Raw genomic sequence first — 25880 nt, forward strand, 5'->3', positions numbered from 1 at the left:
AAGCATTGGTGGTGGTGGTGGGACAATGAGAGTAGGGTTGATATCAAAAAGGAATTGGGGTTCCATTGACAGTGATGCTGATGGAATGATAGTGGTGCTCAAGTGGTAGTTTGGGTGATTCTGATGCCATATGGCAGTGATGTTGTGGTAGTCATGGTGGCAATGCTGGGGAAGTGACAGTAGTGATGAAACGAATACTTTGGAACTTCTAATGTCACATAGTGATGACATCCATGCCCGTGATAGTTGTATTGATGGTCCTAATGGAGCAGTGATGATGGTGCTAATTGTGACCATTTTTTGGTAGTAATGCCATGACAGTGATGGTGCTGCTAATAGTGCAATTGACAATTGCTACCTATGTTCTCATCAACCAAGCAGAGTACATCCTGAAAGAAAATGGCCAGACATGATTCCTACAATCTCCCCAAATTGTGTGGAGGTGGGCTCTCTATGGTTCTCTTGAAACAGATGTCTGGTCTTGTGAAAAGAGGCCAGTTTATAACGTTGTTTGATCCCTTCAGACATGTCTATAAGCAGCTGCCACCTGGGCATTTCACCAAATCCACGGAGAGTGAGGAACAATACCGTTCCTTGTTCCCAGTTGGTCAGAACTATACAAATAACAGTGCTGTTCCTTGTTCCCAGTGGTGAGGCCTGTGAGACATGGGAGGCCTCTCACCCAATACCATCTGCCATTCCTGTGCTCTGCAGCCCAGGGAAACGGAATCCTGCAATGTTTTATGTTTGTCTCTGGGGAACATGGCATAAGGGTTTAATGTGTGCATCTCTCCAGGACCTTCTCTTGCTACACCAGAATTAGTGTGGTAGTGTCCTAACTCTGCTCGCTCTTCCATCTTCTCTCCATTTCGAAGAAAGCAATTTGGCAAGTATTTATTAAACACCTTCTGTATTCCAGGCACTGTGCTAGGTGCTAGGTATAAAAGACAAAACCAAAACTGACCCTGCCTTCATGGAACTTCTATTAGTGGAAAATACAGATAGATACATTAGTACAAAAACATAGCTAGTAAATTACTTTTTGGAATGGGGAAGGTACAGATATCTGGAAAAATCAGTAAGAGCCTTATGTTAGATGTGCTGCTTGAGCTGAACTTTAAATGAAATTGCCAATTCAAAAGGTGGAAGTGTAGATGAAATAGATTTCAGGCATGGGTCGTGGAAATATGGACATGAGAGCTGAAATGCCATATTGAATAAACAGCAGTCACTCATGAGTCAACAAGATGGAAGACTAGCCACTTTAACAATCTTTACAGCCTCCCAGATCTTTCAAAAATAATAATTATATGCAAGAAATTAAAGTATTGCAGCTGTGAACTTGGTCTGAGACACACTGTTAGTAATTGCCTGAGAAAGGATCAGTGTCTAAAGCTTCAGGCCTATGTCACCAGGTAGGCATTTCAAATTGGATGTATCATAGGCTTCTCAAACTCAGCATTTCCAGACCATAATTGGGTATCTTTCCACTAAACCCATTCTTCCAAGTTTCCTTATTTTTGTAAGGAGCTTTACCATCTTTCTAGTCAACCTAATTTTTTACCCCATCATCCTGTTTTGGTTTTGTCTTTTATACCTAGCACCTAGCACAGTGCCTGGCATACAGAAGATGCTTAATAAATGCTTGCCAAATTGCTTTCTTCGAAATGGAGAGAAGATGGAAGAGAGAGCAGAATTAGGACACCCCTGCACTAATTCTGGTGTAACAGAAGGGCCTGGAGAGATGCACACGTCAAACCTTTATGCCATGTTCCCCAGAGACAAACATAAAACACTGCAGATAATACCCCATACCCATGGCTTATCCAATATATCCAAAAGGTCACCAAATCTGGTCATTTCTGTTCACTAATATCACTCCTCTACATGCTCCTCTCTCCAGTCACACAGCTATCTCCCTAATTTAGATTCTTATGCCTAATCTATTATAATAACTTGAAGGTTGGGCTGCCTGCCTCAAGATTCTTTCCACTTCATCTTCCACATAGGTACCATATTAACATTCTGAAATTCCAGACTCTATGATTCTCTCTCTCTCTCTCTCTCTCTCTCTCTCTCTCTCTCTCTCTCTATCTCTATCTCTATCTCTATCTCTATCTCACACACACACACACACACACACAAAACACACACACACACACACACACACACACACAAACACACACACACAGAAAGCTCCAGTGATTCACTATTACCCCAAATATAAATGCCTCTATTTGGCATTGGGGCAACTAGATGACCCAGTGGATAGAGCACAGAGCCTGTAGTCAGAAAGACTCATCTTCATGAGTCCAAATATGACCTTAGACACTAACTTTGTGACCCTGGGAAAGTCACTTAACTTTGCCTCAGTTTCCTCATCTGTAAAATGAGTTGGAGAAAGAAATAGCAAACCACTCCAATATTTGCCAAAAAACTCCAAAGGGAGTCATGAAGAGTCACACATGGCTGAAATAACTAAATGACAACAAAATTTGACGTTCAACTCTCTTAAAAACTTTACCCCCAAAGAAAAAGAGGGGGAAAAAACTTTACCCCTTCCTATCAAAATATTCCTTTCCACATATCTTATAGTTTAGCTATACTTACCCTCTTGCTATTCCTTCACACATAATTCCCCATATCCATGGCTTTGCATGAGCTATCTCCAAATGCAGAAATATTGTCCCTCCTCAATTCATTTCTTTGAATTCTTGGCTTCCTTTGGCACCTAGCTCAAAAACCATCCTTTGCACATTCCAGTCTTCTCCTCTGAGATCACCTTATTCCTACATTGTTTGTACTTTGAATGGACCTATGTCTAGGTATGTTATCTCCCTACTAGAATGTGAGTTTCTTGCAAGCAGTTACAGTATGGTTTTTGTCTTTTTATTCCCATTGATCAGGACAGTCCATGAGTTCAAGGAGTTTGAGAAATGCTTGTTTGATTGAGTTTAACTGCCAAATGGAGAAGTTTGGATTTTATCCTAGAGGTACTGTGAGCAGCTTAAGTAGGAGAATGGCATAGTCAAGTTTGCACATTTTCAGAATATCAATTTGGCAGCTATATGAATGAAGACTGGAGAAATGACACATAGGACAGTTAAGAAGCTACTGTCATATTGCTGGTAATACTGTACAGACTTGAACTTAGGTGATTACCATATGAATGGAGAGAAGGAAATGGTTGTAAGAGATGTTATGGAGAAAGAATCAACAAAATTTGACAGTTAATAAAATAAACAGGGTGAATGAGAATGAGAAGTCCAGTACATCACTGAGGTTTTGAACCTGGGGGACTAGAAGAATGCTGATTCCCTCAATTGTAAAAGTGAAGTTTGTATTAAGTGTGTGTTTTAGGGAAAATGAGTTCTGTTTTGACATTGAATTTAGGATACTTATGGATCATCCAATTTAAGATGTTTAATAGACAATTAGTGATACCAACATAGTTCAGGAAAAAGATTAGGGCTGGAGATATGTGTGCATCAATAGATAGATATATAGATGGATGAATGGAGACAGATGATAGGTAGACATAGATGAGTAACAGATGATTAGTTAGGTAGGCAGATAGAGATGTATGTATGTATACCTATATACTAATCTGTATAGGGATGATAATTCAAGGAAACTGGTAAGATCACTGACAGAGATATGTAGAAAGAGAAGGGATGATAGTACTAGACAGAGCCTTGGGATATTCTCACAGTTACATAGATGGTCCAACAAGAAGACTGATAAACAGTGGTCAAAAAAGCAGAAGAACCACCGAGAGAGCAGGGTCATGAAAACCCATGGATGAGAGGATCTATTTGGGAGAAGAGAGTAATCAGCAATATCAGTACTGTAGAGAGGGCCCAAAGACTGAGAAAAGGCCATTGGATTTAGTAGTTACAAGATCACGATAGCCTTGAAAAGAATAGCTTCTATAAATACAAACATCCAAAATGATGATTATCTCACTAGATGCAGAATAAAAGACTTTGTCAAAATAAAACCCTCTTTATGCTTTAAAATCCCTCTAACATATGGCTTTTTTTGCAAGGCAGTAGAGTTAAGTGACTTGCCCAAGGCCATACAGCTAGTTAATTAAGTGTCTGAGGTCGGATTTGAGCTCAGGTACTCCTGACTCTAGGGCCGGTGCTCTATCCACTGCACCACCTAGCTGCCCCCTAACATATAGCCTTAAAGAGATCTTTTTAAATATGATAAAAATTCTCCAAAGCTAAAAATAAGCATAATATGCAATGGCAGCATACTAGGAGCTTTCCCAGTAAATAAAGGAGTAAAGCAAGGATTCCCGCTCTCCCCACTTTTATTTGATTTCATTTGAGAAATTCCATCAGTAAGACAAGAAAAAGAAATTAAAGGTATGAAAATAAGGGGAAAGATATGAGTATGCCTACTTGCCAGTGACATACTGGTTTAGATAGAAAATCCTTAAGAATCAGTAAATATATTAGTAAATATACTACACAATTAACAGCTTCAGGAAAGTTGCAAACTACAAAATAAACCCACAAAAATCAATAACACTTCCATATGATAATAACAAAATCTTAAGAAACAACAATGGAAAGGTAAATACCACCAAAAGTGACCACAACATTCACAAAATATTGACAGGAGGGAGGGAGGGGGATGGGGATTAATTTCCCCAAATACACCCAAGACTTGTAGAAATACCTTTAAAAAAATTGGGAAGGAAGAAACAAAACTCTCACTCTTTGTAGATGACATGATGGTATACTTAGAGAACCCTAAAAGATGATCTAAAAACTACTGGAAACAATTGGAATCTTTACAAAGTCACAGGAGGTAAAATAAACCCCATAAATTCTCAGCATTTCTTTATATTACCAACAAGATACAGAAACAAGAGTTAGAAAGAGAAATCCCATTTAAAATAATATTAGACATGCTGAATGAGATGAGCAGAACCAAAAAAACACTGTACACCCTAACAGCAACATGGGGATGATGATCAACCTTGATGGACTTGCTCATTCCATCAGTGCAACAATCAGGGACAATTTGGGGCTGTCTGCAATGGAGAATACCATCTGTATCCAGAGAAAGAACAGTAGAGTTTGAACAAAGTTCAAGGACTATTCCCTTTAATTTGGAAAAAAAAAAGATATCTTATTGTCTGATCTTACTATCTCTTATATACTTTGTTTCTTCCTTAAGGATACGGTTTCTCTCCCATCACACTCAATTTGGATCATTGTATACCATGTAAACATTGTAAAGACTGGCAAATTGCCTTCTGTTGGGGGGGGGGGAGTAATAGGGGGAAAATTGTAAAATTCAAAATAAATAAAATCTTTAAAGAAATAAAATAAAATAATATCAGACAACATAAAATACTTAGGAATCTACCTGCCAAGGCAAACTCAGAAAATCTATGAAAACAATTATAAAATACTTTTTCATACAAATGAAATCAGACCTAAATAATAGGGCAAATTTCAACTGCTCATGAATAGGCTGAGCTAATATAATAAAAATGACAATTCTGCCTAAATTAAACTACTCATTTAGTGCCATATCAATTAAACATCCAAAAAATCATTTTAGTGAACTAGAAAATATTGTAACCAAATTCATATGGAGAAACAAAAAGTCAGGAATTTCAAGGGATTTAATGAAAAAAATGCAAAAAAAGGCAGCTTAGCCTTACCAGATCTAAAATTATTTTATAAAGCATCAGCCGTTAAAACTGGTACTGGCTAAGAAATAGAGTGATGGATCAGTAGAATAGATTAGGTACTAAAGAGACAGCAAGAAATGATTATAATAATAGAGTCCAGCTTCTGAGATAAGAACTCTCTCTTCAATAAAAACTTCTGGGAAAACTAGAAGATAGTATGGCAGAAACTAGGATTAGACCAACATCTCACACCTTATACCAAGATAAGATAAAATTGGTGCAGGATTTAGACATAAAAGACAATATTATAAGCAAATTAAGAGAACAAGGAATAGTTTACCTGTCAGATCTATTTAAAGGGGAATATATTATGACCAAGGAAGAGATAGAAAGCATTATAAAAAACAAATTAGAGGCATGGCTAGGTGGTGCAGTAGATAGAGCACAGCCCTTGGAGTCAGGAGTACCTGGGTTCAAATCCGGCCTCAGACACTTAATAATAATTACCTAGCTGTGTGACCTTGGGCAAGCCACTTAACTCCATTTGCCTTGCAAAACCTAAAACCAAATTAGATAATTTTGAATACATTAAATTAAAAAGCTTTTGCACAAACAAAACCACTCTAAGCAAGATCAAAAGAAATGAAGTAAATTGGGAAACAATTTTTACAACTTATGTTTCTGACAAAATATCATTCCTAAAATCTATAGAGAACTGAGTCAAATTTGTAAAAAAAAAAAAAATGCCATTCCCCAATTGACAAATAGTCAAAGGATATGCAAAGGCAATTTAAAGATGGGGAGATCAAAGTCATATGAAAAACTGCTCTAAATTATTACTTATTAGAGAAATGCAAATTAAAGCATCTCTGAGATACCACCTCCCACCTCTCAGACTGGCCAATATGACCAGAAAGGACAATGATCAATATTGGAAGGGATGTGGGAAATCTGGGACACCGATGCATTGTTGGTGGAGCTGTGAACTGATTCAGCCTTACTGGAGAGCACTTTGGAATTATGTCCAAAGGGCAATGAAATGTGCATCCCCTTTGATCCAGCAATACCACTACTGGGTCTGTTAACTGAAGAGATCATGAAAAAGGGTAAAAATTCCACATGCATAAAAATATTTATAACAGTTGTATTTGTAGTAGCAAAGAATTGGAAATTGAGGGCATGCCTATCAATTGGGGAATGGCTGAACAAATTGTGGTATAAGTATGTGATGGAACTCTGTTATTCTATTAGAAATCAAGAGGGATGTGATTTCAGAGAAGCTTGGAAAAACTTGCATGAATTGATGCTGAGGGAGATGAGCAGAACCAGAAGAACATTGTACACCCTAACAACATACTCATTTCATCAGTGTAATAGTCAGACAATTTTAAGGGATCTGTGATAGAGAATACCATCCATGTTCAGAGAAAGAACTGTGGAGTTTTATTTTTTTTTTGCAAGGCAATGGGGTTAAGTTACTTGCCCAAGGCCACACAGCTAGGTAATTATTAAGTGTCTGAGGTCAAATTTGAACTCAGGTCCTCCTGACTTCAGGGGCGGTGCTCTATCCATTGTACCACCTAGCTGCCCCAGAACTGTGGAGTTTTAATGAAGAACAAAGATTATAACCTTCAATTTTTTTAAAAAGTCATTTTATGTTTTACATGGTTTTGCTATCTCTAAAAATTTCTTTCTTCCTTAAGGATATGCTATTTTCTCTAGATGCATTCAATTTTGATCTATGCATATCATGGAAAAAAATGTAAAGACTATGAGACTGCCTTCTGTTGGAGGGAGGAGGGAAATTGTAAAATTCAAAACCTTGCCAAAAATGATTGGTAGAAACTACTGTTGTATATAATTGGAAAACAAAATATTTATATTTTAAAAAAGAGATATCATTACAAGGCTTCCATATCTTAAAAAGCTTGAGCAGCATTCAGTTCTGGGCATGTCAGTAGGGATATGCAAAGGCAATTTCCAGATGAGGAAATCAAAGTAATCCATAGTCATATGAAAAACAGAATAAAAATGACTATGGCCAAAGCTACCTTGTCATTTTGATGCTTTGCTAAAAGGATATTTTACAGAACTCGATAAAATAATAAAATCACCAGCTGGAGAAACAAAGGATCTAGAATATCAAGGGAAATAATTTAAAAAGGCAGGAGTACAGAGAAACTACACTTCTAGACCTCAAACTATATTGTAAAACAGCTATCCTTAAAACCAGTTGGTAGTAGTTAGAAAAATAGAAAATTAAATTAATGAGACAGACCGGACAAGAGAGAATCAGAAACAATGGAACTCAATAACCCATTGTTTTATCATTTCTGTCAGACTGCTTTCTTGTTTTCTCAATAGTGTTTTTTAACCTAAATAGGAAGTTCTTTCCCAAGTAGTTTATATTTTCAAATTTTCCATTCTAAATGTTCATATGCACTATTTGTGTCCAATCTCTGGTAGAGCATTCCAAGCTTATTGATCAGCCACAGTCAGACAAACTGTACATGATCATGATATCATATTGGTCCTCATCAGTTTTCAAGTTTATAGATACTGGAGTTATGATGATTGTGGTGGCATTGTAACAGTGATAATAGCAGCTATGTAACAGCAATGATGCTGATTATAGAAATATGGCAGTAATAGCTCAGTGATACTTCTGATTATAGGGAGAGTGATATAGATAATGGAGGCAATGCATGTGAGAAGATGGTATTGATGGTAGGTATACATGATGGTGGTAGTAGTGTGATTGATGGTGCTGGTGGAGTAGAGATGTGACAGTGATGTTAGTTGTAATGTGATACTGATGGTGGCAGCACTGTTATAATGATGGTTATATTACAATGCTGAGGTTACTAAGATTATTACCTTCAATTGTTTTTTAAAAAGTTGTCTTTTGTACTACATAATTTTACTATCTCTAATATTTTATTTCTTCCTCAAAGATATATTTTTTTCTTTCAACCCATTCAATTTTGATCAATGTATAGCATTGCCTTCTGTGGGGGATGTGGGGAAGGAAGGGAGGATGGGGGAAAATTTTAAAATTCAAAACCTTACCAAAAAAGATAGGTAGAAATTACTGTTGTATGTAATTGAAAAACAAATATAATAGTTATATAATAAAAAAAGAAACACACTGCTACTTAGCCATGCCTCCCTCATCCTGGATCTGAAAATTTGATTTCTTGAACTCAAAATGCAAGACTTTTTACATTTATCCATACTGAACTTCATCTTATTAGATTCAGCCCAATATTCTAGTCTGTCATTATTTCTTATCCAGACCATTTTCCTGTCATGGTTCTTACCCTATCAAGTCTCATTGAGTCAAATTTGCTGCCTTGCATTTGGGTGTCAAGTTCATCCAACTTGTTACCTGCACCATGAACATTTTAGACATCTGAGAACATAGGCTGGTTCATTGGGTTTTTTTAATAATTTTTTTTTTTGCAAGGCAATGGGGTTAAGTGAGTTGCCCAAGATCACACAGCTAGGTAATTATTAAGTGTCTGAGGCTGGATTTGAACTCAGGTACTCCTGACCCCAAGGCTGGTGCTCTATCCACTGCACCACCTAGCTGCCCCTGGTTGGTTGGTTTTTACTGACTTTTATCTTGCATTCTATCTCCTGTAAGCTCCTAGATATCTCTACTGCTTATCCTTTTCCTACTCTCTCTATGATAGCTCTCTTGGTAGATTATTCAGCTAGTTTTCTCCCTCTCCCATCCTTTTTAGTTTCTAACACTTTTAATAGATTTACAATATTATAGGAAAATACATTCTTATCAGTCCTTGGTAGGTACATTCCATCTCTGGTTATTTGTATATTTTATTTTATATTTTTATTTACATAAATTATATTTTACATTTGTATATTTTAACCCATGATCTAGGTAACCAAATTCAATTCTCAAGACACAAAATTCTTTTCTTTCCTGCTTTATTAGTACTTTTGTTTTCATGCTATTGCCTTTTCCCAGTAATACCTCTTCTCCTCAGAAACCTCTCTTGAAATACAGAAAACCAATTAAAAAGGTCATTTTTAGCAATGACCTCTAACATGTCACCTATGTGACATTCCATGCCAACAGTCCATCCCCCTTCTCCTAGGGCACGCAAAATGAATATCATAAATAACCCTCTGTATCCAAGATTTGTCTTGGCATTTAATTTGAATTCTGATGACTTTTAATGTTGTCCTTGGTTCTGCTTTCTTTGGTCTGTATCAGTTCATACAAGTCTTCCCATGTTTCTCTGAATTCTTTACATCCATCATTCTTTACAATGCAACAATATTCCATTGTAATAACATATCACAGTTTAACTTAAAAAAAAACAATAACCCTTTTCTTATGGGTTCCTTCCTAGACAGCCTCAGTTTATTCTGTGATTTAACTCCTCTGATATGAATCTTACAGGACCATGCCTTATTTTTGTATTTGTGCTCTGTTACCTGCTCTTGCTTCTATCCTTTGTTTAAAAATTTAAGTTGACTGTTGAGTTCCCCATGAATCCACATCTATCTCTTTAATGACTCCGCCTTTTCTTCCTCACTGAAATTTTTCTTTCTGTCTTCCAAATTTCTTTCTTTAGAGATTATCATTTTTCTTAAAATGGAAAAGTTTAAGCCATAAAATCCTGTGTAGCCTTCTAAACACTTTAAAATCTGCTCTCCCCAAATGTTAAGGGAAGCACATTTCTTTCCTCCTATCCCAGGAAATCTTTGAATCCTGGCTCAAACATTTAGTCTCTCTGTTATCTTAGGCAGGTACCTTGACTTCTTTGGGCCTCTTTCCTCACCTCTAAAATGGGGACAACATTTAATCTATTTATCTCAGAATACTTGTGAGAAAAAGTACATCAAGCATTAACCTTAACTAAAGAAAATTAGAAATTAGAATTGGACAAATGGAAAGAATGACTCTGTGAGACACCAAGATTCCATCAAACAAAACCAAAAGACTGAAAAAAATAGAAGAAAATGTAAAGTGCCTCTTGGAAAAGCTTTAATCTTAAAGCAGGAGAGAAATGTAGGCTGCTTGTTTTCCTTGGGGGAGGCTTCCACTCACTGAACTAGGCTATGGAAGTCTTGGATTGATTTTTTTAACAGCTTTGCTATGGCTGCTCTTATCAAATCTTCTGAGGTTTGACTGGACTAGTGTGTTGACAGTGGCAGTCTGACAAATCAGGAAAGACGAGGAGGAAAAAAAGTTTAATTGTTTCTTAGAAGTGAGGCTGGGGAAAGGGTATAGATTAGCCAGAGTGTCTAAGAGCTGGAAAGGACTTAACCCTATTGAGTCCAAGTCCTCTATCAAATGTGTATCGTCTCCAAACTCTCTGTCAGGACGTCATCGCATGATGGCGGTATAAAAGACAATATTGCACGTGCCCTCATTGACCTCTGCCAATTAAAACAAAAATCATTGAACATCAAAAGGATCATTTGTTTTATGTATCAGGATGGGTTAAGCAGGAACACCATCTAGTTAGAGATTTTAGGGTTTTGCTGTTGCTGATTTGTTATTGTTTTTACCTTACTAAATGAAGAATCAAATAGATGAAAGTCACAAACCCATTTTGATGTATGTTGATATCCTTTCCTCTCTTTCAGGGTTGCCATGGCAACTGCATCCTCTCAAGTTCTCATCCCAGACATCAATTTTAATGATGCTTTTGAAAACTTTGCTTTAGATTTTTCCAGAGAAAAGAAACTGCTGGAGGGGCTAGATTACTTAACAGGTGTGAAAATATTCTTTTCTTTCCTAATTTCCTCTTGTCTTTTAGGGGTTATTTTCCATGGAATTCATCTAGGGGAAAAAAGGTAATGTTTAAACTTAGACAAAAATCTGCCCTGCCCTCCCTTTTTTTTAAAGAAAAAGTTATTTATTTAAGGCAATGGGGTTAAGTGACTTGCCCAAGGCCACACAGCTAGGCAATTATTAAGTGTCTGAGGTCGGATTTCAACTCAGGTCCTCCTGACTCCAAGGCTGGTGCTCTATCCACTGCTCCACCCTCCATTTTTAATGTGGGAATAACCCTGAAGTAAAACTGGGTTTTACTTCCTCTGAGCAGAAGAAATAGGTTTGAAACTATTCAGATATAGAATATCTCCAAGCATTGAACATGTGTTTCACCCTTACTATGTGCTAGGTTATGAGAAGGTAAAAATAGTCCTAATAGGAAAGAAACCTCATCAGGAAGATAAAATTCTAAACTATAAAGAGACTGTCTTTTCCTTTGGGTCATCCAAAGTTGAGAAGGAGGGTGGAGTGGGGCACAAGCCAAATGTCATAAATTTTGTAAATATTGGTAAGGTAATGGTTTTAGGTACCCTCATTAGACTAGATGAACCCCAAGATCCCTTCTGGCTCTAGATTTAGGATCCTATTTTGACCTTGTACAAGTCATTTCCCCTCCCTGGGCCTCAGTTTCCCCTCTGTAAAATGAAGGGGCTGGGGGTTAGACTAGCTTTTCTCTAAGATCTCTTCCAGCTTTAGATTTAGGAGCTAAATATTAATGCCAAATAGTTTTGGTCTCCTTTCTCTGTTGAACTATCGGAAGGAAAAATAATAGCTGGGGCGTCTCCTTACCAGACTAGCAGTAACATTTTGTTGGTTTTATAATGAGATTTTAATTAAAGGCCTGAATGTGCAGATGTTGCAAAATTAGACCCAGAACCATGGTTTCTCTGCTTAGGGGATAATCGATTTGAAATTTGAAGGGATTTTGGAGGTCATTGCATCTAGCACTCTCATCTTACAGATTGATATCTGGAGAAATAACCATAGCTTGGCCAGGATAATACCTAGGTGGCAGAGCTGGCCTTTGAACTCAGGTCCTCTGACATCCAATCCAGTTTCCTGTCCACTGTACCATGCTAGCTTGGACTGAGACATTTAGATAAGAACTAGAAAATGATAAGATTTAAGTACTCAAGAAATATTAATATATAGAAGTTGGGCTCTAGGTAAATTGAGACCAAGAACCCAGGGGCTAGTGAGAAATAAGATCCCTAATGATTTCTTAGCAGCCAAAGTAGATGTCCCAAAGCACACATACTTTATTTTGCCTGTGTTGATGAGTCCTCCACTAGCGAAGGGGTCCTCATTCAGGGGCTCTTTACTCATTTATACATTGCACCTAGTTCTAACAAGCTTGATTATTTGGGTTTCTAGTCCCTAGGCTAAAACAGCAAAGGGGATGGGAAAACTTATCGACTCTGTGCCCTGGCCATTAGAAGTAACAACTGATGGACCAACAGCAAAGGAAGAGATTAAAAATATTGAAAGAAAACCACAAAAGTCCAAAAAGCACATCAGACTGGGGCTGTTCCATATTGGTCAAAGGTCCCACATCCTTCAGTAGCCCAGATGAGAAGTCTTACTGTATCCCCAGTGTAATAATTAGGGCTAATGAGGACAGCCCTGAGTCATCAAGAAAAGGTTAAATGATGTTCAGTGTGCCCTATCTGAGGACAGCAGTAAGCATGCCATCCATTTTGGAAAGATTTTAATTAAAAGCGGCCCAATGAATTAAGCACATTCATATAGCTGAAAGGGCAAGCTCTTCTCATCTGGGAAATTCACTCACTTCCATTTCATCCTTGAGGAGGTTCATGGTTACTCTCTAAGCTGCATATTTGCACAGGACAGTGACTAGAGAGAAATAAGAAGTGACAGTGGGCTGTTGGCTTTTAAAATGAGGGAAATGAGGAGAACTACTGAATGGTTCATAAAAGGTTTCTAAATGGGAGAGAGGGATGAAAAGAGACAGACAGAATTAGGAGTTTTAGAGGAATGCCTCCCCCTGTAAGAGCCCCATAAGTTTTAGTGAACAATAGGAAATCATTCAGTAGTTTGGAGAAAACTGAGTTTTGGGGAGAAACAAAGAGCCAGGTGGTTTTAGAAAATGAGGGGTGGGTAGACCAGACAGTGCCTATACCATCTAGAGGTTCAAAAAAAGCATATGTTATAGGAAGATCAAGAATTCTTTTTCTGTTTCCATTTATTTGGGGTTGGCTTTAGTTGCCAATAAGGCAAACCAATGGAGTAAGGGCAAGTCAGTCCCTCAGCATACCCACAGTTGCCAAGCAGTGTTTGCAAGGAAATATCCTCTCTAGGAGTTTGGTATGCCAGTGAAATCACAGGTTCAGCCTTGATTTAGCAAAGAAAAGTAAAACAAAACTTTCTTCTTAAATAGGAAAAGAATCTCAGTTGTTTTCTTTCCTCCAATATCTGGGTCCATCAGGCAACTGAGACACTCAATCAGTTCATTTTGGGCCTAAAGACCCTTTGGCTTGAAATTGTTAGTTAGCTGAGACAAAACATTTTAGGGGAGGAGAGGAAGGAAGGAGATTGAAGAAGTCTCATCTTTCAGTTTCAAGTGGTACAGGTAGATATTCCCTAAGCAATCTCCATAAAGACAACATACTCATCAAGAAGATGAGAGAGACTGAATTAAAAGACCTGAGTTCAAATCCCAACTCTTCCATTTACCACATGTGTGATCTTGAGCAAATTACTTAGCCACATTGGGTCTCAGTTTTCTCTTTTTTGTTGTTTTTGCAAGGCAGTGAGGCTAAGGAACTTGCCCAAGGCCACACAGCTAGGTAATTATTTAGTGTCCAGGGCCAGGTTTGAAATCAGGTCCTCCTGACTCCAGGGCCAGTGCTCTATCCATTGCACCATCTAGCTGCCCCTCAGTTTTCTCTATAAATTGAAGTGGTTGGACTAGATGCTTCCTGAGGATCCTTCCAGCTCTAGAGTTTGGATCTTATTTGTGGCCTTGTGTAAGTCATTTCTCCTCTGTGCCTCAGTTTCCTGCTCAGTAAAATAAAGGAGTTGGGGGTAGCTGGGACCAAAGATCCCTTCCAACTTTAGATCTAGATCCTATGTTGGCATAGGCAGTGGGAAGAACTCTCATAACAATGCCAAGGCCAGAAGCCCTCACCCTCCCTCTTTGTGTTCTTTCCCTACAGCGCCCAACCCACCATCCATCCAGGAAGAACTTTGTACTGCTTCCCATGACACTATCACCGTCCACTGGCTCTCAGAAGATGAATTCAGCATCAGTTCCTATGAGCTGCAGTACACCATATTCACTGGCCAGGCTAACTTCATCAGTAAGTCATGGTGTGGTTGGGGCCTGTGGCCAGAGATAAGAAAATGTAAGGAAGCAGTAAGCTGCTCAAGATTGGCCGGGGCTGCACGAGGCAAGTGTTTCCAAACTGTCCTGTGTTGCTGAGCCCGGTGTTTCCCAGGCAGGGTCAGCCCCAGCAGTATGTGCTGAGCAGTAGGAGGCTTCCATTGATATGTCATTGCACTTCCAGCTCCTGCCCCCTGGCCTCTATGGCCTTTCCCTCCCCGCCTCCTCCAGTTTATGTCTTGCCCCTTCCCTAACTAGGCCCCAGCTCAGAGCTTGTCTCTGAGGTAGGCAGGCTGGGACATCTCGAATCATGGGGAACATTGCGGGGTTGGGGGTGCATGTGTGATTTTCTTGCTCTGACCCTTCCTCTTCATTGTACTCAAACATGCTTTGCAAAGCTCTCCCTCTCCTGGGTCCCCAGTTTTCATCAGTGGATACAACAGTTATTCCTTCCCCTCTGTCACTTTTCTTCCTTCCTCCCTTCCCCCTCTCCCTCATGAATTGGAAGAAATTTACAAGTGGACCACAGGATGCAAAGCTGTGGTTTAGCCCCAAATGGGTTATTGGTTCTTTTGAATCTTGTATCTGTTCAGACCTCAAACTTGTTGAAACAATATGGCGCCAGGACCCATCAGCCATCAATTAGGGATGTTTGAAATTGCAACAAAAGAGAATTAAAGTGTGTGCATTGTGGGGAGGAGAGTGGAACCAATTTCCATGCAGAGACAACTCTCATGGGACCCAAGCATTGTTTTTACCATTGTTTCCTTCTCTATATTTCTGCCTTCTTGGCTAATGTTGAGGGGAGTTTCCCAGACAAGAGTCATTGAATGGGCTGCCAACCTTGGGGAATCCTGCAGCTCAAGCTGAAGGCACTCAGCCCAGGCAGCCCCCCAAGAAGAGACCAGGCAGTTTTAAATAGGCCAAAGGTAGTTTTGCTTTTGCTTTAAAGAACACATGGTACTTGGTGTAGAAAATTTATTTAGAGGTTTTCAGTAGCAGTAAATCTAAATCTAAGTAAATCTAAAAGTACCTACGATGCACCAGACACCATATTGGGCACTGGCAATACAAATACAAAAAGTGAAGCCATCCCTACTCTCAAGGAACTCACAGTCTAATGGGGAAGAGGGCAACATGGACATATATGAATGTTTGCAGACTAAATACAAAACAAATATAAGACAATGAGGTAAGGAAGGTACTAGCAGCTGGGATGAGGAAGAGGTTTATGTAGAAAGTGGTGCCAAAGCTGTGTCTTGAAGAAAGGAGAGAGAGAAGCTATGAGGTGGCAGGGAGGAGGGCATGGATTCCAAACAGAAGGCACAACCAATAAAAAGGCATGGAGATAGTAGATAGAGTGCTATGTATGAGCACCATGCTGGCCTATAGCTTGCTGTAACACTAGCATTTGATTGTGAAAGTAGCCCCTCTGGGGTAATGAAGAGAAGGTGAGACTTAGAGTACCAATTCTACCACTTGCTAGCTCTGGGATCTTAGGCCTGATCACCTAATTTCTCTGAGTTCTCTCCCCTTTAAAATCAAGCTTATTTGAGTGAATTTTGTCCTAGCCATCCAACATAATCATTGTAAAAAGGCTAAGAGGGAAAGCATTTCAAAAAGAATGTGTGGAGGATTATTATTGATATGTTCATTCTCGCCACCTCCAGTTTTCTCTTTGCATCTAACCTCCCAGAGCTGGTGATAAGTGGCCCAGTAAACTGATGGAAATTTCTTCCCCTTGTCTTGGTGCTGTCCAACTTTTCATAGAATTCAACAACAGTGAAATGGCTCCAAAGTCAGATGTCAGGAGAGAAGAAAGGAAGACTTTAGCCTTTCAGTGACTCTGATCTTTCTGGCATGGGTATGTCCCTTCAAAGGGGAAAATTGAGACCCACAATTGCTTTTCATCATCTTAACAAGACACTCCTTGTTCCAGCCTCCTCAGAAGATCTACCTAATGTGCTGGTGGCATGTCCTCATCATGTGCTCAACCCACCCTTTCTGATCAGACATTTCACAGATTCACTTGACTCTCAGAGTTGGAAAGACCTTGGCAGCCATCTTAGGATACCCCACTTCTTAAACAAGAATCTTCTCTCTGACATCCCTTAAATTTTTCTCCAGCTTGTGCTTGAAGTCTTCCAGCAAGGGGGAAATCTGCCACCTCCCACAGTAATCCATTCCACTTTTGGAGATGTCTGATTGACCAAAAATTTTACTTTTTACCTCATCTAAAGCCCATTGCTTCTAATTTCCTCTTTTGGTCTAATAAATACGTTCACTTCTTCTCTTATAGAAAATTTCATCAGAAATATAAGATCATAGATTTCAAGTTGGAAGGAACCTTAGAGATCACCTAAACCAAGCTGAAAGCACTCAGCCCAGGCAGCCCCCCAAGAAGAGACCAGGCAGTTTCTAAATAGGTCAAAGGTAGTTTTGCTTTTGCTTTAAAGAGCACATGGTACTTGGTATAGAAAAATTATTTAGAGGTTTTCAGTAGCAGTAAATCTAAGAGTACCTATGATGCACCAGACACCATATTGGGCACTGGCAATACAAATACAAAAAGTGAAGCCATCCCTACTCTCAAGGAACTCACAGTCTAATGGGGGAGGGGGCGACATGGACATATATGAATGTTTGCAGACTAAATACAAAATAAATATAAGACAATGAAGGAAGGAAGGTACTAGCAGCTGGAATGAGGAAGAGGTTTATGTAGAAAGTGGTGCCAAAACTGTGTCTTGAAGCAAGGAGACTTATTTTACAAATGAGGGAACTGATGCACAGAAAGATTAAGTAACTTTGCACTGGTGGCTCAGCTAGCAAGTGAGTCAGGTTTAAAGACAACTTAATTGTCTTCTCCATTAAATATTTCTAGATATTACCATTTCCTTCTACCAATCCTCACATAGCATTATTTTAAGGCTCTTCCTTCACTATACTGGATGCCTTTTCTGGACCCTTTCTAGCTTAGCAATGACCTTCCTAAAATGTGGCTTCTAGAACTGAATGCCCCAGATAAAGTTTAAACAAAGCAAAGTACGCTGGGGCCATTATTTCTCTCAATCTAGACAGAATGGCTCACCTAATCCAACCTAAGATAACAGTTACACCATTAGCAGCCATATCCCACCATTGATTTATACTAAACTTGCAGTTCACTGATGCTCCACCCTGATCTTTTGTTGTAAAAGGCATGTCCAGTCTCTCCTCTCCCTTATTAAACTTGTGAAGTTAATTTTTTTTGAAGTGTATAACCGTATATTTACCCCTACTGAATGTCATCTAAGATTTGGACCAATCCAGGTTTTGTGTCATCTCCAGATGTGATTAGCATGTCACCTATCTGTTCAGTGGCATCTCTGATAAAAATGACTGACAAATGGGGCAACTAGGTGGTGCAGTGGATAGAGAGCACTGGCCCTGGAGTCAGGAGGACCTGAGTTCAAATCCAGCCTCAGAAACTTAATAATTACCTAGCTGTGTGGCCTTGGGCAAGCTATTTAACCCCATTGCCTTGCAAAAACTAAAAAAAAGACTGACAAACAACTCAAGTTTCAGATCACTCATGACAGCTGAGGTAGGTGAGGTGGATAAAGTTGGACGTAGATCAGAAAGGCCTGTGTTCAGATCCCACCCCACCTATTACCTGTGTGACTCTGGACATGTCATTTAATCTCTATCAACATCAATTTTTTTATCTATAAAACTGAGGTTCAGAATAGCACCACCATCCCAGGATTATTGAATATAAATTGATAGCTTCACTCAGTGGACTGCCCATTCAGCTGTGCCAAACATGTATTCATCATCCCCTTGGTTTTGCCCACATGGAAACTCCAGTCTTAAGATTTGTCTGGGCAAACACTGGGGTGGGTAAGCAGGGTTGGGGAGAGGAGACAATACCCTTTCCTCCTTTTTTCACACAGATCAGAAAGTTCAAGTGAGAAAAAACCAAAAATACAAGCTGAACTATTGATTATAGACTTCATTTAGGAGGGTCTGAAGTTCTTTGGGGACTGGTGCCATTATCACAATTTGTTTAGCAAATGGGAGCATCTGAAGGGACTCACCATCTATAGTGAACTCTTCTGTTTAGACTCTGCATAGGATCTCTTCCATGACATGGTGAACATCTTGGGTGAGTCTCCATGGTTCATGCCTTGCTTGATATAAATGATCAAAGAATCATTGAACAAAGCCAAACATTTGCTTGGGAGATACTATCTTGAAGAAGAGCCTTTGAGGTGGCGTAGTGTTCTACTGAGTCAACTGTTTGTTTTTTAATAATCAGAAACAAATACAGATCTGGTATTCTTGGCATCATTCAGTTGTATGACTGAAGAGCTGAACATGCCATAGGGATTCTTATGCAAAATCCTAGCTCTGTCCTTATCATGTTTTCAACAAAGTTATTCTTGATAGAGACTGTTTGGGACTGTAGTATATAGATGGATCTGGCCTCAAAACCAGGAAGGTCAAGTCTTGTCTTTGGCTATCCAGGCTATGTGACTCTGACCAAGTAACCTATCCTCCAAGTGCTCTGGGTACCACTCAGACACTATAATGTGCAGAAGAGGTGAGAACCCTAGAGAAGTTTTCCCATCTGAGAACTTTCTAAATATACCAATGAAGTCAGAGGTCCAGTCCCTATAAAGCCATTCTTTAAAGATTTCATAGATATGAGAAAGACATATGCATGAATAGTTGTTGGTTTCTTCTTGCTCTCTCTTTTTAATATAATATAACATTATTGCATTAAATATTGAATATCAGTATATTTACTATATTAATTTTATATGAAAGACTCTATTAATATTATATGTCTGAAATTTTTTCCTATTTGCATACTATATTTCCCTTTTTTAGCTATATGAAAATCAGTCCCCCCATGCTTTAAAATTTGTATTGCCCCGATCCCTGACTTTCTCTGGATGTCCTCAGCATAGTCTAGTTAGCTTCTTTCATTTCTTAATCCTGAATAAGATTTTCCAATATTTTATCCCATCCTTCTATCTGCTGCCCCCTTCTGCAGTGATGTTGCTGCATTCCATGAACTTGTTTTGGAGGATCTCATCTAAGTCTTCAGAAAATTCCTCTGCCGCATAGACTAGTTATGTTAGCCTTTTTGCGTTCTGCTCAACATAAGCACCGCCACATGAATTGACCAAGTGTCCCGGGAGATGGTGTTTCTTGTCATCTTTGAGTGCATAATGAAAGCAGTTCCAACAATTCCTGTGCTTGTCACTCCAAGGAGCGAGGATCTGGGAGCTGTCCTCCCCCTAGAGCACCATATTGATATAGCTTAAGTTGTCACTTTGTCAGCAGAGTTTACAGCTGTAATATCAACCGTGAATTTATTGTTGATGATCCAAAACCATTGTGATATCTAGCACACTTCGTAACCTTTTCTGCTATCCTTCCACTGTCATTGAAGGAGCCAAAAGGGACTACATAAAACTGAGGTGCCATTTTGCATGTTTTCTTCTGGATAATCCAATTAACGAAACCACTCATGGCCTAGGGCCCTCAGGGACTCTCAGCTCACTCAGATTGGGCTTCACTCTTGGGTCCTCATCCCTTGGATCCATTTTTCTCTAGATGACAGCTAGGTGGCTATATGGTTGGAGTACTGGCTCTGGAGTCAAAAAGATTCAAGTTCAAATCCAATCTCAAGCACTTAGTATCTGAGTGATCCTGGGCAAGTCACTTAAGTGCTACTTACCTCATTTCCTCATCTGTAAAATGGGGATAATCATAACATCTAACCTCCCAGGATTGTTGTGAACTTCAAGTGAGCTAATTCTAAAACACTTAGCACAGTGCCTAAAACTTGGTAAGCAGTATATAAATGTTAACGATGATGATGATGATGATGCCAATGCCACCTCTACCTCAGAGAAAAACTCCAGAGAAGTCTCTAAAATACAGTTTTGCTATGGCTCATATTCAGGACTGCCTCATAAGTGGGTGACAGGGTTCCTTTCCCCAAAGGTGCACAATGTATGCATCATGTATGGGGCAGCATTTACTTCACCCATCACAGATAATTCATAGCAGGAAGGGCACGCAGTTATGCAGTAGAAACAAAACCTTCAAATAGTCTATTATACTCACAAAACTACCTCCCCCAAAGGTAAAGACTCTCTGTGGGACTACTAAACAAAGATTTCCTTTCTGCCTCAGCCTTTAATATCTGAGCTGCTTATAGCAGTGTCATGGACGATTGGCAAGGCCCAAATAACCTGCCCCACCATTGTATGACTTTAGTTCTCAAGCTGCCAAGTCATTCTGATTAGTCATAGTCCCTCTTCGAGTAGCACACTGTTACAGATATCTTCTTGTGGGCAGCTGGTATATAATTCAAGAACTCTTGAGCTCAGGATACCCCACCCTCCCCACCCCAGGATGGAACTATCCATTTTCAAGTTCACCTTTCTCCAATCTGTGCCCAGAAAAGTAAACAGAAGGATAAAAGAAGATATCTGGGAACTGAAGATCCAGAAACTCCAGTCTTAAGATTTGTCCGGGCAAGCATTGTGTTGGGGTGAGGAGGGCTGGGGAAAGGAGACAATTCCCTTTCCTCCCTTTTTTCAATCAGATCAGGAAGTTCAAGAGAGGAAAAAACATAAAAATACAGAAAGATGAAAAACCGGGTCATTTCCCAGCTTGCTTTTAAAAATCACCAAAAAGAAGGGCACCTAGGTGGTACAGTCAATAGAGCACTGGCCCTGGAATGAGGAGAACCTATACCTCAGTCACTTAATACTTACCTAGATGTGTGACCTTGGACAAGTCACGTATCCCACTGCCTTGCAAAAAAAAAAAACCAAAAAATAATACCAGAAAAAATAAAAATCACCAAAAATCTAGGCAAAGTCTATCTTCCTAAGTCTCAGAGAACCAGTCATCAGTAAACGCCCCTATTCACCAGGGATCAATCAGAAAAGTTCCTTGTGTCCTTTCAGCAGGATGCTAGGACATGTGTATAGTTCCTTGGGAGATGCCCCTATCCACCTAAGGTTCACACTGTACAATCCCATCAAATTGATTAAAGTGGGGATGGCAGAGAAACTCATCAGACTGACTAGAGGCAACTATCATTATGCCTTCTTTGGTTCAATATTTACTGATCAATAAATTAAGCTGGATTGCTTTTGAAAACAGTTCTCCAGTTCTCAAAATTTCTCTAGGGAACAGAGGAGGCCCAAGCATTGTTCTCTTCCATGCTCTGTCCCCTAGGGCCTTTCACTAAGGAATCTCATGAAAGTCTACATGTCATAGTTCTTAATTGCTCCTTGTAGAAAATACATACAGATCTTCTGCACACCCCAAAGTATTTTGTGAGTGGCCAGGCCTTATTGGCCTATAAGTTACACTCATTTGTCAAAAAGAGCTGTACAGGGGCAGCTAGGTGGTGCAGTGGATAGAGCACTGGCCGTGGAGTCAGGCGGACCTGAATTCAAATCCAGCCTCAGACACTTAATAATTGCCTAGCTGTGTGGCCTTGGGCAAGCCATTTAACCCCATTGCCTTAAATAAATTTTAAAAATTCAAAGAAAGGTTATAAAAAACCACAACTGTACATGTTCTACAAGCAAACAATGTTTTACATTGCCTTGGTGCATCTTAAGGCTTTGTCCTAACCTAAAACAATTAGAAAAGAACACAAAAGGAAACAACCAACCACAAGACTCCTCTCAAACTCCCTCCTCAAAAAATAAGGGGAAAACCAGCTTTTTCCCATTAGAGGGAAAAATCTAATCTAAGATGAGCTCCCAAGGAACATGGGGTTCTCTAAGTACAACTGAAAATCAACCCCTCCCTTAAAGGAACAACTGTCCCAGGTGAAACTTCCTCCACTTGGTCTCTGCAAGCATAGCAGGAAGCACAGAATGGTTCCAGACAAAATTTCTCTAGTGGACCCCTATAATACATACTGGCAATCCAGGTGTGTGTGTGTGTGTGTGTGTGTGACAGTATACAAATAGATAAGTATACATATCTGTATAAATGAGAACACTTTATAAGCACTTACTGTATATCAGGCCCTAGAAAGGGGTACCTGCATGGGTTCAAAGTAGCTGCTAGGGAGGTAGAGATGAATTGAGCTAGGAGTGAAGTGAAGGTCTGGACCATTGGACACACTTGAGACAGAAAGCTAACTCAGAAATCAAACTCAGATTAACTCCAAAGATCTGTCCCAAAAAGGGATTAAGCACTTTGGATAAATTAGCAATCAGATCCTGAAATAGACCCCAGGTCCTAGCTCCCTTTAAGCCTCTAGGCTCACAATGAAAGGGTTAAATCCTGAGAGGCTACCAGAGTAAAACTATACTGAAGTCTCTAGAAGACAGTTAAGGATTATACATACCTAAGGTTTCCCTGGATGTGGGTAACAGGGTCCTCTCTTGCAATTCAATTTATATATCCAATAGGAAACAAGTTTTACTTTGCCCACCATGGAAAATGTTTAGGACACAAAAGAATGGCAAGTTCAGAAAACAAATACAGAAAAATTCCAAAGGTTCCAAGAGTTCATTAGAGCGCCCCCAGAAGATTAGGATTCTTTGTGGAACATGGCAATCCTTCCCCTCAGACTTTTACTGTGAGCAATTCACGACCATTTCTTCAAGGGGTGGTGAGGTCGAGATCTGCTCTGACCTCAGGATCCTCTACTTGGTGATCTCTGAGAAACATACTATTAAGGAAAGCTCCCTTTTTTGTGCCCTATGCCTGGCTCATGCCTGACCTCTTGAACTCAGGATTACCCACGAGGCAGAATCCCAAAGGCTAGCTAAATCCTTAAGATTTTTAGTGTCTGACCAATGAAAAACAAAAAAGAAAGCAGTTGGGAACTACTTCTAATCATAGGCCAACACCAGGTGCTTCTTCTGTAAGCCATTATTTTCTTGGGGGCATTGGATATAGGAGGCGGAGGCAGCAAAGACCATTCCCTGTCCCTTATACTCAAGTTTAGAATTCTAAGGAAGAACATCCAAAATGAAAAAAAGATTAAAGGGGATGGGCTATTGAGCTTAGGGACCACAAAGGGGACAGCCTCTTTCACCAAAATCTATCCTGCCCATTCTCAGGCAGGAGTTCTAAGCGGCCAATTTGAGACGTTCTCCATACCCTCTCAGCAAGGGACTAAAGTTTTAGTTTAGTTGCTGACTTGGGTAGTATTTTGAGAATGGTGGCATTTTTAGCAAACTGCCTCTCTTTTCTGCCATCACTGCTATCATAGAAGGGAGCCACACAGGACTGGGGGACTATTTTGTATTTTTCTTCTGAATACTATGCTGTCAGCCATCGCCCAGGGCTCCCCAAAGACTCATTAGGACTCCCTTGGTCAATTCCTATTAAAAGGAGAAAATCGGTCCCCAGCTCTCCGAAACTTAGCTGCATGTGTTTTCTTGCTTTTCATTTTCCCTAATTCAATTCAATAAACACTTTTTTTTTGCTTTTTCCCATTTTTCTAATTATGTGCATTTCCTAAAAGTCTGTTTCTGTTATTATTCTTATTCTAGTCTATTAGCTCAGACAGTCTTCAGTTTTCTCAGGGTGAAGAATGTCTTTTCCATCAGCTGAAAGACTTGCTAGTTATGCAGGTCTACCCATACAACCCTAAATGGGGCTCAGGCTCAATATGGGGAAGGCATAGAAAAAGCTAAGGGGGGCAGTGAAGAACAGACATATTTGCTTTTGGGATTTTCCTATCCTGGAGCCATACAGGTAGGAATGAGGACCTAATAGGAGGGAAACATATCTTGAAGACAACTAACTCTTTACAGCCCCAAAGAGTGACTGACCCTTCGTAAATTGGTACAGCCAGAACAGACCCAAACGGCATGATAGAGCAGAAAGTCAAAAGATCTGAATACTAGTCTCAGCTATGTGATGTTGGACAAGGCATCTGGCTTTCCTAGGCCTCAGTTTTCCCTGCTGTAAAATGAGGAAGGTTGGGTTTGGGCACCTCGATGGTCTGTTAAATGATCTAGTCTCTTCAGCTTCCAAAAGAATGTCTTGGAGGTGGAGGCCTAGGAAGAAATACTGATTCAACCATTTGGAGGATAGTCTCTCATGTATTCTTGGGTGAACATTTGTGAGACCATCATTTAGGCCAGAAAACTTTCTAGCAGCTGTATTGGGTGTTTGTAGCAAGGAGCCTAGCATAGCCCAGACTCTGGAGGATAAAAAAGGAGTACCCTGGGGTGGTGGGGGTGGGAATATTCTTCTCATTGGGCCTTCTAGAATGCAGAGGGGAAAACTGAACTCCCAAAACCATATGCAAGCTTGTGATGTGTTTGCCATGTGATTGTGTTTCTCTCCCCACCCCCACCTATGTTGATTACCTGCTGGTTAATGCTCTTATTTCCCCCATATCTCAGGCCTGTATAACTCTGTGGATAGTTGGATGATTGTTCCCAACATTAAACAGAACCATTACACAGTGCATGGACTACAGAGTGGGACTCGTTACATCTTCCTCGTCAAAGCCATCAACCAGGCAGGCAGCCGGAACAGTGAACCAACCAGACTGAAAACAAATAGTATGTCCTACGACCCTCTGACTTTTTCTTTTCCTTGGCCATCCAGTGGTCACTCTGATTTTGTTTGTTACTGCCTGATTATGTGCTGTTTACCCTGCAGATGGGAGGGTAGGGCAAGGTAGAGAGACTGAGAGGAAAATTGATCAGTAGCCAAATTGTGAGTTCTTTTATTCTGCCATTAAGCCATATTTAATATTCAACTACCCTTATTTTTTCCTACATGAAAAATTCCCATTTCTCTTTCCTCTCATCAAAATATCCAGCTGCAACCCAACCCAAAGCAATGCAGGATAGAACAAAATTCAAGAAATACTAAAGGGGCAGTATAAAGGGGAGAATGTGACAACCTCCCTTTCTCTTTCTGCATTCAATTTCCTTTTTTTTTTCATTTGTCAATTCAGTGGTGAGTAGCCAGTCATCACCTGTGTTTTTCATCGTTAGTACTTGAAGACTGGCAATGGGGGGGAACCTTTTTTTGGGGGGGGTGTCTGGATCTATGATTTCATTGGC

At 39.7% G+C, this 25880-nt stretch overlaps 1 protein-coding gene across 3 annotated transcripts in view; it reads left to right on the top strand.

Moving 5' to 3' along the window:
• The window catches only part of MID2 (midline 2), a 115286-nt gene that overhangs the window by 63242 nt on the left and 26164 nt on the right, over positions 1 to 25880 (top strand). For 2 of the 3 annotated variants that reach the window (XM_074207231.1, XM_074207230.1), the window contains exons 6-8: positions 11279 to 11406; positions 14645 to 14878; positions 25209 to 25370. In XM_074207231.1, the coding sequence (XP_074063332.1) occupies positions 11279 to 11406; positions 14645 to 14878; positions 25209 to 25370 (524 nt within the window). The remainder of the gene's footprint in view (positions 1 to 11278; positions 11407 to 14644; positions 14879 to 25208; positions 25371 to 25880) is intronic. The other variant, XM_074207232.1, reaches the window with a different exon arrangement.

The sequence above is a fragment of the Macrotis lagotis genome, chromosome X (assembly GCF_037893015.1).
Source record: "Macrotis lagotis isolate mMagLag1 chromosome X, bilby.v1.9.chrom.fasta, whole genome shotgun sequence".
Classification (NCBI taxonomy): domain Eukaryota; kingdom Metazoa; phylum Chordata; class Mammalia; order Peramelemorphia; family Peramelidae; genus Macrotis; species Macrotis lagotis.